We start from the raw sequence: 17,037 nt of genomic DNA on the forward strand, positions 1-17,037 counted from the left end.
AAAAGAACTCGCAATGGAGTTAAATGTCGACCAAAAAACCATTTCAAGACGTTTGCATGCAATGGGAAAGATTCGAAAGTTGGGAAAATGGGTACCACATCAACTGACTGAAAATCAGCTCCAAGCACGAATCACAGCATGCAAAAAACATCTTAAAGAACACAAAAAACATAGTTTTTGAGTCGAATTGTCACGGGCGATGAAAAGTGGGTCTATTACGACAACCCCAAACGTAAAGCAGCGTATGTTGATCCAGGCCAACCAGGACCTTCGCAGCCAAAACGAGATATTCATTGCCAGAAGGTTATGTTGTACATATGGTGGGATCAGAAAGGTATCGTGTATTATGAGCTGCTAAAACAAGGTGAAACGGTTACAGCTGAACGCTATCGACAACAATTGAACAAATTGGCGCATGCATTGAACGAAAAACGGCCGTTGGTAGCGAGAAAACACCATCGAGTTTTGTTTCACGACGACAATGCTAAGCCACATCGAGCACACATCGTCAAACAAAAGATAGAGGCGTTCGGTTGGGATCGGCTTGATCACCCCCCGTACTCTCCAGACCTTGCTCCTTCTGATTACCACTTGTTCCGATCGATGCAAATGGGCTTGTCCGAGATATCGTTTCGAAATGCTGAAGGAGTGCGAAAATGGATCGATGACTGGATAGCTTCAAAAGATGAGGAATTCTTCCGACGCGGAATCGACAAGCTACCAAGAAGATAGGCGGAAGTCATAGCTAACGATGGGCAATACATTGGTTAATGTACTCATTCTAATTATTATTAAATGAATGTTTCTTTGAACCAAAAAAATTCCGGAAATTAATGCCTACACCCAATATGTAACATATATAGTTATTTAAAAAAGAGTCATTCTTTATTATGAAATTGTACAAAGTATGCATACAGTTAATTAATCTTTTTTCTGGTTTCCGGAGTTAAAAATTGGTACTTGTATTGGAACTGGAATTGCCTGATGTATATTTTGATAAATGTAAGTTTTTTTTGTATTTGGATCGTAGGTGCCTGAGGTGTATGACACATGTCCACTGGAACCTCCATTTTCACCAAATCGTGATTCTCTATAAAAGAAAGTGTTTAAAGAGCATATAATTATTATTCTTCGTTTAGATTTAGCGATTTATCTCACAAATGTCCATTTCCAACGGGCCCCTGACTTTGGAATGAAGATGAGGTTTGCTGGAACATAATTGGGCCATTTCCACTTGAAGTAGTGCTACTACTACTAGTGCTGCCACTGAATGATTGCCGTTTCAATCGGTGACGATACTATTGTCATTAAACATTTAGCAGAATGGAATGATTAAAGTTTAAAGAAATGTAAAGAGGGGAAAAATGTTTGACATTTCTGTGATCGGTAAAAATAATTTTTTTGGGATCTTTATCTTTACCTTACACTGTTTGAAACAGAGCTGTCAACGAACGTTCGTTCGTTCGTTCGTAGGCAAAAAATATTTTTATTTTGTGCGTTCGTTCGTCCGTAGAAATCAATTGCGTTAACATATTAAAATAATCGATTATAGAAAATATCAGTGATGGCTTTTTCCTTTCTGAATAGCGCTAGCTATTCGCAGCTTCTGTACAGCATTGCTGCCCAGATGCTGAATCGAAGCGGTTGTCGCACGCGTTTTGTACCACACAACATATTGTCATATAGTCTAAGTAACCAGTGAGCTCACAGAGTATGATACACTAATACCATAGTCAGTATACAAACGCATGTCGAACAGAGAACGAACGCGAACGTATATGCTCTGTGTGGCACAAACGAAGTGTATTGCGCGTGCGGCAACCGCTACGATTCAGCATCTGGGCAGCAATGCTGTACAGGCGCTGCGAATAGCTAGCGCTATTCAGATAGAAAAAAGCCATCGCTGGAAAATATACAATCTTATACCTATAGTTGGATAGAATTTTATTCCCGAATAGTTGGAAAAAGTCTTCAATTAGAATATTACAATAATAGTTGAAATTATTTGCTTCAATTCATTTTATTAGTTGTCATTGATATTACGGAGCAGACTGTTGTTGTTGTGACAAAAACAATACATGCGTGCACTGCTCAGCTTCGTCTCTGATGAATACTTGCCATTTTGAGCGTCATCACATTTCTATTGAATATATCGAGAAGAGAGTATGTTATTCAGCGCTTATGGCTAAGTAATGTCTGAATAAAAACATCGAAAAACATACTCTCCTCTCGATATTTTCAATAGATTTATGCTTGTGTGTATATGTATTGTTTCTATCACAGCAACAATATTCTGCTCAGTTTAATCGATGACAATTAATAAAATGAATTCAAATAAATTATTTTAAATATTGTTTTAATATTTGAACTGAAGATTTTTTCCAAATATTTATGTATAAAATTGAATATTTTCGAAGTTTTAAATGCAAATTTAATTATTATATTGATCGCTGTTTATTTTAAGTAAATAATATTTGCTTTGTTCAATTTTTTCTCAAAATTTATTTATTTCAATATCAAAATTCGTAAAATATAATCTACTTTCAATTTCACTAATAAAATATTTATTTTATTTTCATACTTTTCCTACGAACAACGAACGAACAAACAAATGAACGAACGAACGAACGAACACCGTAGATTTTTTGGCGAAGGAAAATCTTTCAATTTGCTAGGGTTTTTTTAGGCAAATGCTCTGAGACACCCCCTCCCCCCCTAGGAACATTTTTGAATTTGTGCGAGACCAAATCGAAAAAGTTACCCCTTTACATTTTTGGAAAATATTGAAATTACCCTCCCCCCTTGGATCGCCAACTCCAGAAGCTATGCCGATAACATCTATTCGTCTTACAATTGAGAGCCTGAAACCCAAAACAAGTTATAAAAATTCTTTTCGGAAAAAAAGCATAAGAATGTATTTTAAATGAAAAATACGATAGAAAAAAACTGAGAGTTAAAAGAGCACATACAGAACTGAGAACTGAAACAGAATATAATTTCTTAAAGGCCTTATTTGCTAGACACACGATCGCGAACGATTATAATCGTGGACGATTTTTTTCGAAATCGGTGAAAAATCGGTCGCCGATTATGAAAAACCCTTTGCCGATCAAGATCGTGAACGATTTATAACAATCGGTAGACGATTGAAATCGTCCACGATTACGATCGTGTGCTTAGCAAATAAGGCCTTAAAGGCGACAAAACAAACAAGCGATATGTTATATTTTAACTCTCAGTTTTTATTCTTCTCATTTTTGCTCTGAAAGTAAATATGTTTTTATTTGACTCCGAAAAATATTATATTTAGCTTTCGTCACAATGCGTTGCATTTTTTCTCTTTCATGTAATATGACACGAGATTAACTTAGTGAATTGTTTGTCAACATTCTCTCTTTCAAAAATGATTTGGATACAACGAGGCATCTTTTAACTTTCGCCGTTTTAATGTGTGATCGAAGGAACAGCGTTTTTTACTCCAGTTTGATTTTAAATAGTACGAATTGAAAATCAGTTTTTGTTGGAGCACATCAATTTTGGTGCAGTACTTTCCCGAACTCGTACAGATTGATAGCACTTTGAACACTTTTTCAGCAATTTGTCTATTGGCTTTTGTTGTATGCGCCATTACAATATTCTTTTGAGATATTTTTTATACAAAAGCGGTCTACGTACACGTTTTTTCGATCGTTCAGTAGATATTCACTAGCCTATTTGGCTAATAATAATGTGAACTGAAAAACAATGATTTGAAATTCAAATTTTGAATTAAGAAATCGACAAATAGTTTTGTCGTTGCAGATCAATTTAAAAAAAAAATAAGATTTTACAGATACGCATAATACACAACATGAAATTCGGTGCGAATACACCAGCATATTTGTATATCTTCGGTGTGTTAGCGAATAACGGTAAATTGCTGTTGGATTTACACTGGTCAATGCATAAATATAGGAATCACAGTATACTCATCGTATCGCAGTAGCGACGTGAAATTAGAGCATTTGTTTTTGTTTATTTTATTGCTTTGTAAACAAATTCTTCTATTACATTTTGTTCTATACGAATCCAAATAAAATGTTTTTGACGAAAAGCAAATATAATATTTATCGGTGCCAAATAAACACAAATACATTTTCAGTGCTAAAATGAGAAGAATAAAAACTGAGAGTTAAAATACAACATACGGAATTGAGAGTAAAAACAGAAAATCGATATATGCTACTTTTACTCTCAGTATTCTATGTGTTGTTTTAACTCTCAGTTTTCTATATTCTCGTTTTGCGCTCAATAATTTCTTATGCTCTTTTTCCGAAAAGAATTTTTATAATTTGTTTTGGGTTTCAGGCTCTCAATTAATGTTTTCTTTAGTATGTATAAAAATATAATACTTTCTTTTTATTTAATTTTATTTTAATTACCTCGATAGATTCGCCTTGTACCTGAGACTTGCCTAAGAAGATCCAAAAAGATTTTTTGTTATTATTAATTTAAATTCGAATACATAAAAAGTAGTTTTATTTTTTCTCTACTTTTTACTAAAATTTTTCTTTTATAACTACTTTATTGTAAAAGTTGTAGTCACATAACTGTGTTAAATACGGCAAATTTCCCATATTGGAACTGATTTTAAATTTGATTAAAAAGCAACGAAAAAAATCCATCATTGTATAATAATAATAATGAAAAATACCGATGATGTGGTAACAATGCATTGATCGATAAATTTGCTTATGAATAGTATTTATAAATGAAATTATTTTTGTTAAATTATCATTGATGTTGAAAAAATAAACAGTATTAGTGTTGACTATACGTCGTACACAAATAATGTGGACTTTTTTTCTGTTTCTTTTATTTATTTCATTTATACTTTGTCTGTGATAATGGAAATGATAAGTGTAGACTGATGTGGTTTAACTGGTTTTTAAACAAAAATAATGTATATGGTAAAATGACGCATACAATATGATCAGTGATTACAAAAACAACATTTTCAAAATGAAGTCGAATAATTTTTTTTGTTTGAATTAAACACTTATAAGTATTTACAAGATGTTTTTTTCGAATAGAATATTGTTGTTTTCCATGAAAAAAGAACACACTCAAAATTAATCCAAAAATGCATCGGAATACAAAAAGTTTCTGAATAGTCATCAACAAAAAAAATGGTAAACCTTCACTTGTCACTATAATTGTCATATATTTCAACAATCAGTCATTTTTTTTAACATTTATGATTCGCCAAAACCAATGCGAATAACAAAATTCCAATTATTTTTGAAATTAAAACAAATTGCTCACTATATAGACGTTTTTTGAAAAAAAATCTTTTGACTTTATGTCCAATATCAACCAAATGACAAAATATTTTTAATGAATTCTTCTTACTTGTTAAAACGATGGCAATGAGACAAAAAATAGCGGTAATAAATAAACACTTCATGTTGTAAAATATACTAATTGAATATTTACTTTTATTTAAAAAAAAATGATTTTATTCTATTTAATGTGCAAATTTTATTATTTTTTTGTCAAAAGAATGTCAAACGGCAATGAGCGGAATGATGACGACTGAATAAGAATTATTCTTCTGGAGATATTTATATGACAAAATATCAGAATTGTAAAAAAAACTGGAAAAAGCCCGACAGTAAACCTTCGATAATTCGTACTTGGGACTATAATTTGATCGAATGACGGAATATTATATATTATGGTTTAATATGTGGCCAATCTAAACTATTTTAGCTGTGTAAATACAAAAAAAAAAAAAAACAGAAATCATCAAATGTACGAAAAGCATGTATGTTAACTCTAATCGTAAACATTACATAGCGGTCGCGATCGAACTGGTATTTGTGTTAAGAGTGTGTATTATATTTCGGCAGCAAATATACATACTATTGTTTTCGCATTCGCTAAAATCAACAGTAAAGCCATGATGATGGCTAATGGCATAAAAAATACAAAGTATGAATATGTATCATATAATGATTTGCCATTTTTAAGCAAGTATATGCGACTCGCTTCATATATTGGTAGTGCAACTTAAAAATGTCGTATTGCCATTTTTTTGACAGTGACAACAAGTATATCTTAAAGAGCGTCAAAAAAAACTATTAAATTCCATCTGTCAAAGTGAATACAAGTTTATACACATAAGTTTTTTATTGCGTTCAAAATTTCGAATTTCGTTCCAACAAAAGATCATTTGCGGGAAGTTTTAATTTGCTTCTTCCATTTAAAGAAAAATGCAACTGAAGCACATCGTTTACTCACTGAAGCCTATCCTGACTATGCTGTAGACGTTAGAATGTGTCAGCGTTGGTTTGCGCGCTTCAAAAATGTCTGAAATGCTGCTTGAGCGCCACAAAAGGAAGTCGTTTTTGCATCGAATTGTTACTGGTGATGAAAAATGGATTCATTACGAAAACCCGAAGCGTAAGAAATCGTATGGGAAGCGTGGTATACGAGCAAAATCAACGCCCAAGCAAGATATTCATTGTGCTAAGGTAATGCTCTGTATTTGGTGGGATCAGAAGGGTGTCCTCTATTATGAGCTGTTAAAACCGGATGAAACGATTACGGGAGACCTGTATCGAACACAATTGATCCGTTTAAAGAGAGCATTGAACGAAAAACGGCCAGAATATGCGACCGGACATGAGTCAATAATTTTCCATAATGACAACGCTCGGCCTCATATTGCTCAACCGGTTAAAAACTATTTGGAAAATAGTGGATGGGAAGTTTTGCCCCACCCGTCGTATAGCCCAGAAATTGCCCCTTCTGACTATCACTTGTTTCGATCGATGCAGAATGCCTTGTCTGGAATACGCTTCACTTCAATTGAAGGTATCAAAAATTGGATTGATTCTTTCATAACCTCAAAAAATGATCAGTTCTTTTGGCGCGGAATCCATATGCTGCCAGAAAGATGGGAAAAGGTTATAGCTTCCGATGGCCAATACTTTGAATGACATGTAATTTACAGAATTTATGAAATAAAGTTTTATTTTTACCAAAAAAAACGACATTTTTAAGTTGCACTACCAATATATATATATCAAAGTTATACATACAAGTGTTTAACTACGCAACAATTCCTGTGTTCTTTGAAAATAAAATGGAATATCATTAGCGAGAGAGACAGGGGGAGGATGGTCTATGTTCCAGTCTATGAGTGAGAGGGGGAGAGAGAATAAAAAGAGAAAAGCATAGACAATTTCTTAATAATCTTGTTGTGTTCTAGATAACCGTATTTTAGATTATTTATATTAAATAATGGAAAACCCCGAATACTCATCGAAATGTCCCATTATAACAAAAATACCACATAGACTCAGCCTATAAAAGTAAAGGAGATTAGTTAAATACTGACAGGACTGATTTTTTTGCATTTTCAATGTTTAATAAATGATTACGTATCAACCTCTCACCTTTGGAGAAAAAAATATGTTTTTTTTTCGTTTTTGTAAACATACATACAGTGAATCTAATATTTTTGGTAGACAAAATTTTGCATGACACACTCCACTCACACGCCATTCGTATATGAATCCTATGTTAGTGGAGAGTTTCTCTGCTTACTTTGCTTGTTATTTTGTCTATCAAAAAAATTAGATTCACTGTACAGACATTCGAATTACAACAAAAAAATTCGGAATTAAAGCATCGTACCGAATGAAAGTTGACAATGGAATAACCCAATCAAATGATGACATCAATTCAATTTCAAACAGATCTAAAGTATATGCATATATTTATTGCAGACGAAAAGCTTTAAATTATTTGTTTGCAATGTTGCCATCATGAGAGATAAACAATTAATTACACGCCAATTGTCGTATACATCTTATAAAGCAGGTTTTATGTACCACCCCCGCGCTTGCCATTATTCAAACATACGGGATATTGTAGCCGGTTCGGCCAAGCATTCGCATCGAATGCGGTGTTATTTGTGTATAATTTATGCAACGGCAAACGGAATTCGTGAGCATATTTAGAGGTGATTTTCTATCATAAATATTCCATCAATTGAATTATTGCTGATTCGTGTTGTTGTTAACTTCTGAAACGGAAATTGGTACGGCATCACTGTATGCGGATATTCGTAGTTTATTGAAGCATAAATCTCAGAGAGTACATATGAGCTCAAGTAATTATACTGAATATAGTAAAGGCCACCGTATGATATTTAAAATCCATTTAGTCGATTGATGAATCGTGGCAAAAAAAAATCAAAACACCGAATTGATGCCGCACGCCCATGAAAGATGCCAATTCAGATATACGTATATAAACGACGCAGTTTTAAGGCATGTACCACTTATAGGTAATTTCTTTGCCTTGATCAATTGTTATGTTTTGTCTTTTTTTTCTCCTGTTCCATTGCCAACCCTTGGAAAAGTTCGTTATAAGTTGGTGATTCAATATTTCTGTACAATTAAAGAACGCACGATTCGATCGAATCAAAATTTAATGAGCTGAAACATGCGATGAAGATATGTAGCTTTGTGAGCGCCTGTTATGTCACATGACCACATGACACATAGCTTAATAATCAGTTTTCTTTGGGACAAACTTAAATCATTGTGTTTTGAGTAGGGATGATTTTTTTTATTTTATTGATCGCAAACACGGTTTCGATTATTGGATTTTGCATTCAATGTAAATATTCAAAAACCAGTATACAACAATAGCAAAAAATTATATGTGTGACGATCTCACAGTCACAAAATATCAACGAGTGTAAAGATAAAACCGACACCATTCAGTGTACGATGATATTCAGCTAGATACAGTTGCTAATTGTCTGTGTCGGTGCGCCAGTTCAAACTTGTCCAAAAAGCTTTCAATCAAATTAAAAAAGAAAACAAATACATAACTCAAATCAAACCAAGAATAGATCTTCAAAGCACGTCGAATGACATCAATCAATGTTAAATAGGAATTGTTCAGCACTCCATCAAAAGAACACTCGATTTTATCTGGGATTTCTACATTCAAAAAATGAAAACTCTTCTACGAACTCAAAGATTTTTTTGTGCAATTTTAATATTTTTCTGCACTTTGGTAAGCAATCTGCATTCTTTCGGTACATCAGGTAATTAGATAAAAAAAAAATTGTTCACAAAATGTTAACAAATTTTACTAAAGACGAATTTTAATCTCAATAAAATAAAGGAGTGTTAGGCATTGAAGTTTCAAACATCCGACCGATCAGAAGCAATAATGGATTTTTCAAAAGTAACAGAATCCAAGAAAAGCATGCTAATTTTGAGACAACCAAACCGTTGCCATTTGTAATTCCAAGCTACGCCAGTGGTATTTTGAAATCAAGACCAATCGCTTCGAATGTGTCACCACCATCACAATTTTTACTTCCACCAATCGTGACAAATGTTTACAATGCTGATACAACAACTAAATCATTTTCAACAACGATCTTGAACTCAAACGAACCTGAGACAACAACAACACTGTTGCCACTAACACAAAGATTCAGTTCATCTTCAGTTACACAACGATCAAATTTCGATGGAAAAATTGATACCATTCAACCAAAGCCATTTGCATCTACCCAAAAGCCCTCATCATTTACACCATCCATTCCAAAAACATCATTCCAATTCAATATTAAATCGACGACACCTCCACCACCTCTATCAAAAACAACAATAACGGCGACAACAACAACAAAGACGACAGCGACATTCCACAAGTTTGGGGAGTTTGAAAAATCAACATTTGGTTTGGGTTTTCGACAAAGTCGACGAGATGATGAGATTTTAGATATTCTTGGCAATCAGAAGCCTGGCTATGCCATCAGACCCGATGGAAGCATTGATTCTGAAGCACTTCCGCAATGGTCAAATTTCGATGGAAAAATTCAACGGCCTAAATTTATTCAAGATAGCAGCACTAAATTTACAACGGAAATACCGACAACTACTGTAACAATTTCTCGAAATTCTTCTCCAACAAAACCAACAACAACAACAATAACAACCAAATTGATTGCAACAACAAAAGTGTCCAAGAATTTCACGCATAACCCTTGGCTTCAACAAGCCACTCCATTTCATCAAATTACATTCAAACCATTTATACCCTCAACGACATTCACAACTACAACTGATTTTCCACTAGAAACTACAACTCAATCATTTTTCAAAGGAATTAGTCAATTTCCCAATGGTATAGTAGCTCAATTCGGTGGTAGTTCACCAAAACCATTCAATATGATAAAAAAAACAACCACACAGAATGCAGTCACTCAAAAGCCTGATTTCAAACCACAAAGTATCAACAGCAGTATTCAACTTCCAAATTCAAATTTATTGCCACCACAACAAGAAAACACACAACTATCAATAAGTTTAGAAACAACAACAACGTTACCACTCAAAAAATTCCCAACAATATTTACCACGTTTTCGTCAACCGTACCAACGACAGTCCCGATGAATACACAAGATCAACCTACATCAAGTATTCAACACCAACATAAATCGCCAGCAATCACTTTGCCCAGCATTGATTTACTTCCACCGAGAACAGCCAATTTTAAAGCCCATACAATAACAAATGAAGCAAAACCAAATGATTTTTTACCACAGTTGGATCTTAATCCATTTTTAGCACCCTTTTTGGGATCTACACAGAACTCGAACGAATCGTCTTCAAAAACTACTACGTCACCACCACTACAAACAACAACGATTAAAAATTCACAAATGTTACTACAAGATTCTCCGTTTTCCTATAAAAAACCAGCCGTACCATTCATTATTCAAGCTAATGTTCACGGCAGTGCCCAACAACAACCATTTCAACCAAATATAAAATACACAGGTTCTTTTGGCGCACCACCTGGCATTTTGACGCCATACGATAATCTCGGCTGAATAAATAATAGCAACAATTTGAACAACAGTGAATTGAATGAATCTAAGGTTTTATATTTATATCCAGGAAAAATTACGCATAGACTAGTTTTTAATAGAATGAATCGAAAAAACAAGATTTTACCATAAATTGACGTGCGCTTGATTTGGTTAATCCATATTTACGAGTCACGTTTTGTTTCCACATCACATTTTTATACTGATTTAATTATTTCAACCAAAACAGAAAAGAAAAAAGAAAAAAAATATTATGTTTATGTGGTTTGATGTTCCGATATAAAATATATTCCAAATGTCAATAGCAAAAGATTTATTTTGTGAATAGTAATTTGAAAACATGAAAATGCGAAAAGTGAACGAAATAAATGCCGAGATTTTATTTGCATATGAATTTGAAAAAAAAAATCCATTGTAGTTAATGTTATATATTTAATATCTTTGAATTAAATTGAATGTATATTCATAATTCTGATTTTATTATTATTATTTTAAACCACTATTTAGAGCACACACAAAATTCGGAGCCAAAAATCATAGATTATTGCATGTTGAAAATTCGTGTTTTTAGAAATCGATTTGCACAATTCGATGATGAACATGAACTTTGGGTGCTCTTGACAAACTCATTGACCCATTGAACTACGTTCAAGACAATTTTTTGATCATCGGATGTTTTCTTATATAATTTCTTCATTTCAAAGCAATATACAATCATTCAAAATTGTTCAGTTTTTTATGCATTTGTAAATGCTCGAGAAACGGATAATCAAAGAGATAAAATAAGTGACAGCTAATAATCTGGCCCAATAAGGTGATTTTTCAGTGAAAAGAATGACGCTAGTGATATATCGTGATACTATTGATAGTACGATATGAATATCGTGCTATTGGTATATTTCAATTTTCTGACAACAACAATTTGGATGTAGACATCTATGTAGAGTTCTATTTTGGTATTTTAGATTTTGATTGTTTATATGTTGTTTGAATAAAGCAAAGTAGGTAAATGCTCTGATTTTTCCAACCATTGTGCATTAGTAAGTGGCACACCTAGCGTTTCACACATTGAACCTCAATTGAACTCCAGTTATCAGTTGTGGTACTTTAGGTGGCGAGACACCTACTAATGCATAATGCTTGGTTAGAAAAAATAACATCACAAGCGTATAACGTTTCCAGGCATGTTGAATATAAAGTTTGCCTGAAAAGTTGTATGCACATTAGTATTGGAGTATGTAATTGAAGTTTTGCAAATCATCTTAATCGAATCATGTTCAATTCAAAAAGGCATATACGACGTATATTTTTCAAATCGGGTGGCATCTCAGCATATTCCATTTTATTCGTTTTTTTTCTTTTTCCATTCTCAAGAAAACCGCATAAGCCAAGGGGAATATCACAAAAAACGTACTAGAACTATATCATTCGGAATAGGTCGAAATAGGTTGGAATAGTTTGGAATTAGTGGTAATGTAAATGTCAACAAACCGATATGGTGACAGAAACATTGGGTTTTCAATTCAGTCAGAAACATTTCAATATTTTTGTGAATATACTTTTTGGTGTAAATGTTTAATATATTGCCGACGACTGAATTAAAAACCTAATGTTTCTGTGAACAGTACAGTGTATTTGTTCATATTACGTTGCCGCAAACTATTTCAACCTATTACGACCTATTCCGAATTATATAATTCTAGTACGTTCTTTGTGATATTCTCCTTGGCATGAGCTCATTAATATTTACTCTGCTTATTTGGGTCATTTTGATGCAATCATATGACAACGATGAAGCTTTTTGAGGATTTGTGTGCATTGATGGGCGTTAACAAGGTTAAGTTGAATTTTCGATTCTATACAGTTTATTTTTGTAGTAGGGCTGGCCAAAACGCATAACGTACGAGTCAAAAATTGACCAACATTTCAAAATATAACTGTAGAGAATAAAAACTACGTTCTTTACCGCTATAATTTTTGACGTGGAAAAGAGATATTGTAACACGAATAGTAAAACAAAAATGTACAGCATTGGGTTATTTTTGACTAGCCAGGTAGAATTATTGGCCAGCCCCTTTCAATTCCCTCAATTGATTCGACTATTGATGAACTATGTTAATTTATGACACATAATTTTGACCACTATCTCGTTTTGCTAAACGGCTATGCGCCAGTTCATCGGAGATCGTAAATTACATCGGTGTAGTTCGCAGGCACTGATTGGACGAACAAAACCAACAGATTAAAAAAAAACATAGCACAAACATCATGTGGTGCAATACAAATAATAAATTCTTTCTATATATATATATGAATGAAGATTTTCTACAATGACAGATGAACGAATAGCGAACTGAATGAATAAGTGAATCACATGATTTTATCTCTGTTATTCTCATATATAGACCCACTGTATTTTTCTTCTTTGCGATTGAACTTTTTTTCCATAGTTTTCGAAGATAGTTTTTTTTTCACGAACAAATTAATGTCTTACAATATGGGCGCACACTTAAACCCAAAGTGGCATCATCATTGCGCATTGTCAGTAATTTTATGAAGCAAAAGTAATCTCAATTTTAGTGCATCAACAACAACATCATCATTGACACCATCTTCAGACGGTTTTGCAAAATCTTATTTCTAGTATCAATAAATGGGATAGGTAGTCAATTTCCGGTCGATGTCAACTTTCGAAAAATCGTATATACTACTAAAATGTAAAAATTATGTACAATTATGTACAACAATTATTATGATTATGTATCAACAATTTTTTTTCAGAATTTGGCTTTTTAAAAATTGAAAATATCAAAACCCGGAAGATGTTTACCCGAATTCGTACAACACCAAAGTATACGTCGTTAAAATGTACAAAATATGTACAATTCAAATCAACCATCAGATTTGAGAAATTTTTATCAGGTCACTATCTTTTTATCGGGAGCCAAAAGTTCAAAAATCAAAAAAGTTCAATTTACGGATTTTTTTTTTTCAACTTTCGTACACCTCCAAAGTATACGTCGTTAAAATGTACAAAATATGTACAATTCAAATCTGTAATTAGATTTGCAAAATTTCAATCGGGTACTCAAATTTCACCCATCCCAATTTTTATAGCAGTTTTTGAATTCGCCGCGAATGGCCAACTTTTTAATTATTCATATTATTATAACAAAGTATATTATAGATCAATCAGATTTGACCTGTACATAATCAATATCGATTGTACAAAATGAATTCTGACTTGTACATAATCAATATCGATTGTACAAAATCAGATTTGAATTGTACATATTTTGTACATTTTTCTATTGTACAATATACTTTGTTATAATAATATGAATAATTAAAAAGTTGGCCATTCGCGGCCAATTCGAATACTGCTATAAAAATTTGGATGGGTGAATTTTTTCCTACTCGATTGAAATTTTTCAAATCAAATTACAGATTTGAATTGTACATATTTTGTACATTTTTCTATAATATACTTTGTTATAATAATATGAATAATTAAAAAGTTGGCCAAATTCTGAAAAAAATTTGTTGGTCATTTCTATCATAATAATTGTTGTACATAATTGTACATAATTTGTACATTTTAGTAGTATATACGATTTTTTGAAAGTTGACATCGACCAGAAATTGACCTCCTATCCAATAAATGTGGTGTGTAAATGATTGCGCTTTAGCGCACACTGGGGCATGCCATTTTTTGACAAACCAAATACTCATATCTCGAGTGTTATGTCTTTTTCATGAGCATGGGCTCAATAGTTTTTGCCAAGCGACACGTTGATGAACATATGCGTTCTGCAGAACTAAAAACAAAATAAATATTACAGAAGAGAAGAAAAAAATAAGTTTACCACATCTTACGCAGTACTTCAATTACTACTTGTGGGGAGTTGAAAATTTTTCGTATATAAAACGATCGCATCGTTAGCGCAATTCAACATAATTTTTCTTGAATTCAATCAACATACATTACCGGGTGGATTGTGTGCGCGCACATTTTTCCAAACAGACTATTCTTTCATTTTTTGTGTATACTGTTTTGTTGTTGCTGCTTTAGTAGTTTCAACTTTTCTCAATTACGATCGATTCAATTACTAAATAATAAAATTCTAAAAAAGTTATACTACGAATACTATTTTCATTATTCCGTTGTATTCTGGTGGTTGAGTAATGTATCAAAAATTACAAATTACAATGAATAAATGTGCTTTTATTTCAATAGTTTTGTGTAATCTGTTACTTGTTAACGGTAAGTGTGTTATTGAAATTCAGTTTGTGTAATCAGTGAGCATATTTATTTGATTCGATTCTTCAAATATCTCGTGATTAATCATCTAGTTCGTGCTGATGTATCAAGTATAGATGGTATCAAAACATTTCCATCCACTACGTCATCAACATCGCCGGAGAATTCCAATAGCTTTAGCATTTTGACAAAAGAGTTTCTGAACAAACCTGATGGCGAATTGAGCAAACGAAACTCTCAAAAACCATTACGAAGTCCAACGCGCAATAATGCGATCGGCGTTACAGACAACAATTTACCTGAAGAATCAGATGAATCTGATGAGCGTCAAGCTTACTACTACGATAAACCCAAGATACCGTTTGAATTCGAGAGCACCAACATTCATACAAACACTGTTCCACCAACAAAGTATATTCTTATATTTTCCCACTTAAATCGTCGCTAAAATATACTATTATATTATTTCTTCATTTTTTGAATATTTTTAGTGATCAATTGGAAGATTTTGATGGATATCAGGTAATAATAAGCCAAGTATTTAATTAGGAAATTAATCAAATTTGTAACTTATTAAGCTTTGCAATTTTATTTAATAAACTCTCCAGTATCCAAAACCTGCAATTCCGTTCCCATTGCCAACGACAACCTCGAATCCAGATGCGGAAAGCCTGCCAACCGATTCAGCCCGGCTTCAAAAAGGCTAAAGCGCGATCCAAATGATCTATGTGCATGTTTCTGTGTGTGATTCCAATTTTTATTTGTATTGTTGATTCATTACGGCCTTATAAATCTATTTAGCTAACTAGCGTTGGAAGTTTGGCCTATTTTTAGACTGCATTTGCATTTGCATGTAATCAAAATAAATCATGCATAGAGAAAAAACTTCAGTTTTAGAATAAAAGCAATTCCTAATTAAAAATCTGAACAAAAATTCTTTTATCTGAAATAGAATTTCTTTTTCATGAATTTTTTTTTAATTATTTGTATACGCGTTCCTAGTAAAAGGAATTCGAAACTTTATTCTCTGTGTGTTGTCCGATCATAAAATAATTTCACTTTTTTTGCTGTATATTAACAATAGCCTAACATTTTTTGAGCTAGGTATTTTTTAACAAATTTGACAACCAAAAACAACTATTCAGATGAATTCATCAAAGCTGATTTGAACCGCCTAGAATTTACATTATTATTTACATGCTGATTTACATTACTACATAAATGTCTTCAAATGCGTTATAGAAAAAAGTACGTCAGCAATAGTGTCAAAAACTGTATGTGACGCGTTATATAAAAAAGTTCGCCAACCAAAGCGTGACATCGTCCATATATTTTATAACGCTTTTGCTGACTGACTTTTTTCAGTAACGCATTTGAAGACATTTATCTAGTAATGTTGATTTATTCTAAGTGATTCATTTAAGTTTCTATAAATCTATTGAAAATAAAAACTGCACAAATCCACCACAACAACTTCTCCGATGTTTACCTCTATGAAATGGTTAATTATTTTAATTTATTTCCGTTCATATTCAGCTAATGAAATGAATGTTATAGTTTCACACAAACTGTATCTTTTATAAATGTTTATATTGTATATATATTTTGATTACTCAATTGTTGATTTCATTCATGTAAATTCTGACTGCATGTTATTTAGCATACGTCTTTCGATTTATCGCCGTAAATGCGCCATAGTGCATTGTTAAACACAATAAGTACAGTATTTGTTTATATATTACGTACAATATAAGAAATATATGTAATTTTCCCGTTGGTCTGTCTATTCAAATTTGAGAGTGCGGAGTATGAGATATAATTTATTCAATGAATTTATGATATATTTCTTTGAAACTGAATAAATGA

The 17,037-nt window shown here is 32.6% G+C and overlaps 3 protein-coding genes and 1 long non-coding RNA gene across 4 annotated transcripts; 3 read left to right on the plus strand and 1 right to left on the minus strand.

Annotated features, from left to right (window-relative positions):
- Nucleotides 1–721: 721 nt before the first annotated feature.
- On the plus strand, nucleotides 722–4,837 carry LOC116352360. Its single transcript, XR_004202281.1, has 2 exons — nucleotides 722–1,386; nucleotides 2,641–4,837. It is a non-coding gene; the product is annotated as an uncharacterized LOC116352360 (long non-coding RNA).
- On the minus strand, nucleotides 859–5,570 carry LOC116352359. Its single transcript, XM_031784899.1, has 4 exons — nucleotides 5,392–5,570; nucleotides 4,422–4,453; nucleotides 1,159–1,298; nucleotides 859–1,090 (listed from the first exon to the last, which is right to left on the minus strand). Exons 1-4 carry the CDS (start codon nucleotides 5,444–5,446, stop codon nucleotides 922–924), a joined length of 396 nt encoding a protein of 131 aa, XP_031640759.1. The 5' UTR covers nucleotides 5,447–5,570; the 3' UTR covers nucleotides 859–921.
- Nucleotides 5,571–8,790: 3,220 nt separating this feature from the next.
- Nucleotides 8,791–11,186, plus strand: LOC116352237 (mucin-3A-like). Its single transcript, XM_031784665.1, has 2 exons — nucleotides 8,791–9,109; nucleotides 9,190–11,186. Exons 1-2 carry the CDS (start codon nucleotides 9,016–9,018, stop codon nucleotides 10,911–10,913), a joined length of 1,818 nt encoding a protein of 605 aa, XP_031640525.1. The 5' UTR covers nucleotides 8,791–9,015; the 3' UTR covers nucleotides 10,914–11,186.
- A 3,540-nt stretch (nucleotides 11,187–14,726) lies between these two features.
- LOC116336846 lies at nucleotides 14,727–16,760 on the plus strand. The gene is made up of 4 exons (XM_031761009.1): nucleotides 14,727–15,174; nucleotides 15,264–15,582; nucleotides 15,663–15,693; nucleotides 15,780–16,760. The coding sequence occupies exons 1-4, from the start codon at nucleotides 15,096–15,098 to the stop codon at nucleotides 15,876–15,878; spliced, it is 528 nt and encodes a 175-aa protein (XP_031616869.1). The 5' UTR covers nucleotides 14,727–15,095; the 3' UTR covers nucleotides 15,879–16,760.
- The last annotated feature ends 277 nt before the right edge of the window (nucleotides 16,761–17,037 follow it).

The sequence above is a fragment of the Contarinia nasturtii genome, unplaced genomic scaffold, assembly GCF_009176525.2.
Source record: "Contarinia nasturtii isolate CC-2019 unplaced genomic scaffold, AAFC_CNas_1.1 Cnas_scaffold_187, whole genome shotgun sequence".
Lineage (NCBI taxonomy): Eukaryota > Metazoa > Arthropoda > Insecta > Diptera > Cecidomyiidae > Contarinia > Contarinia nasturtii.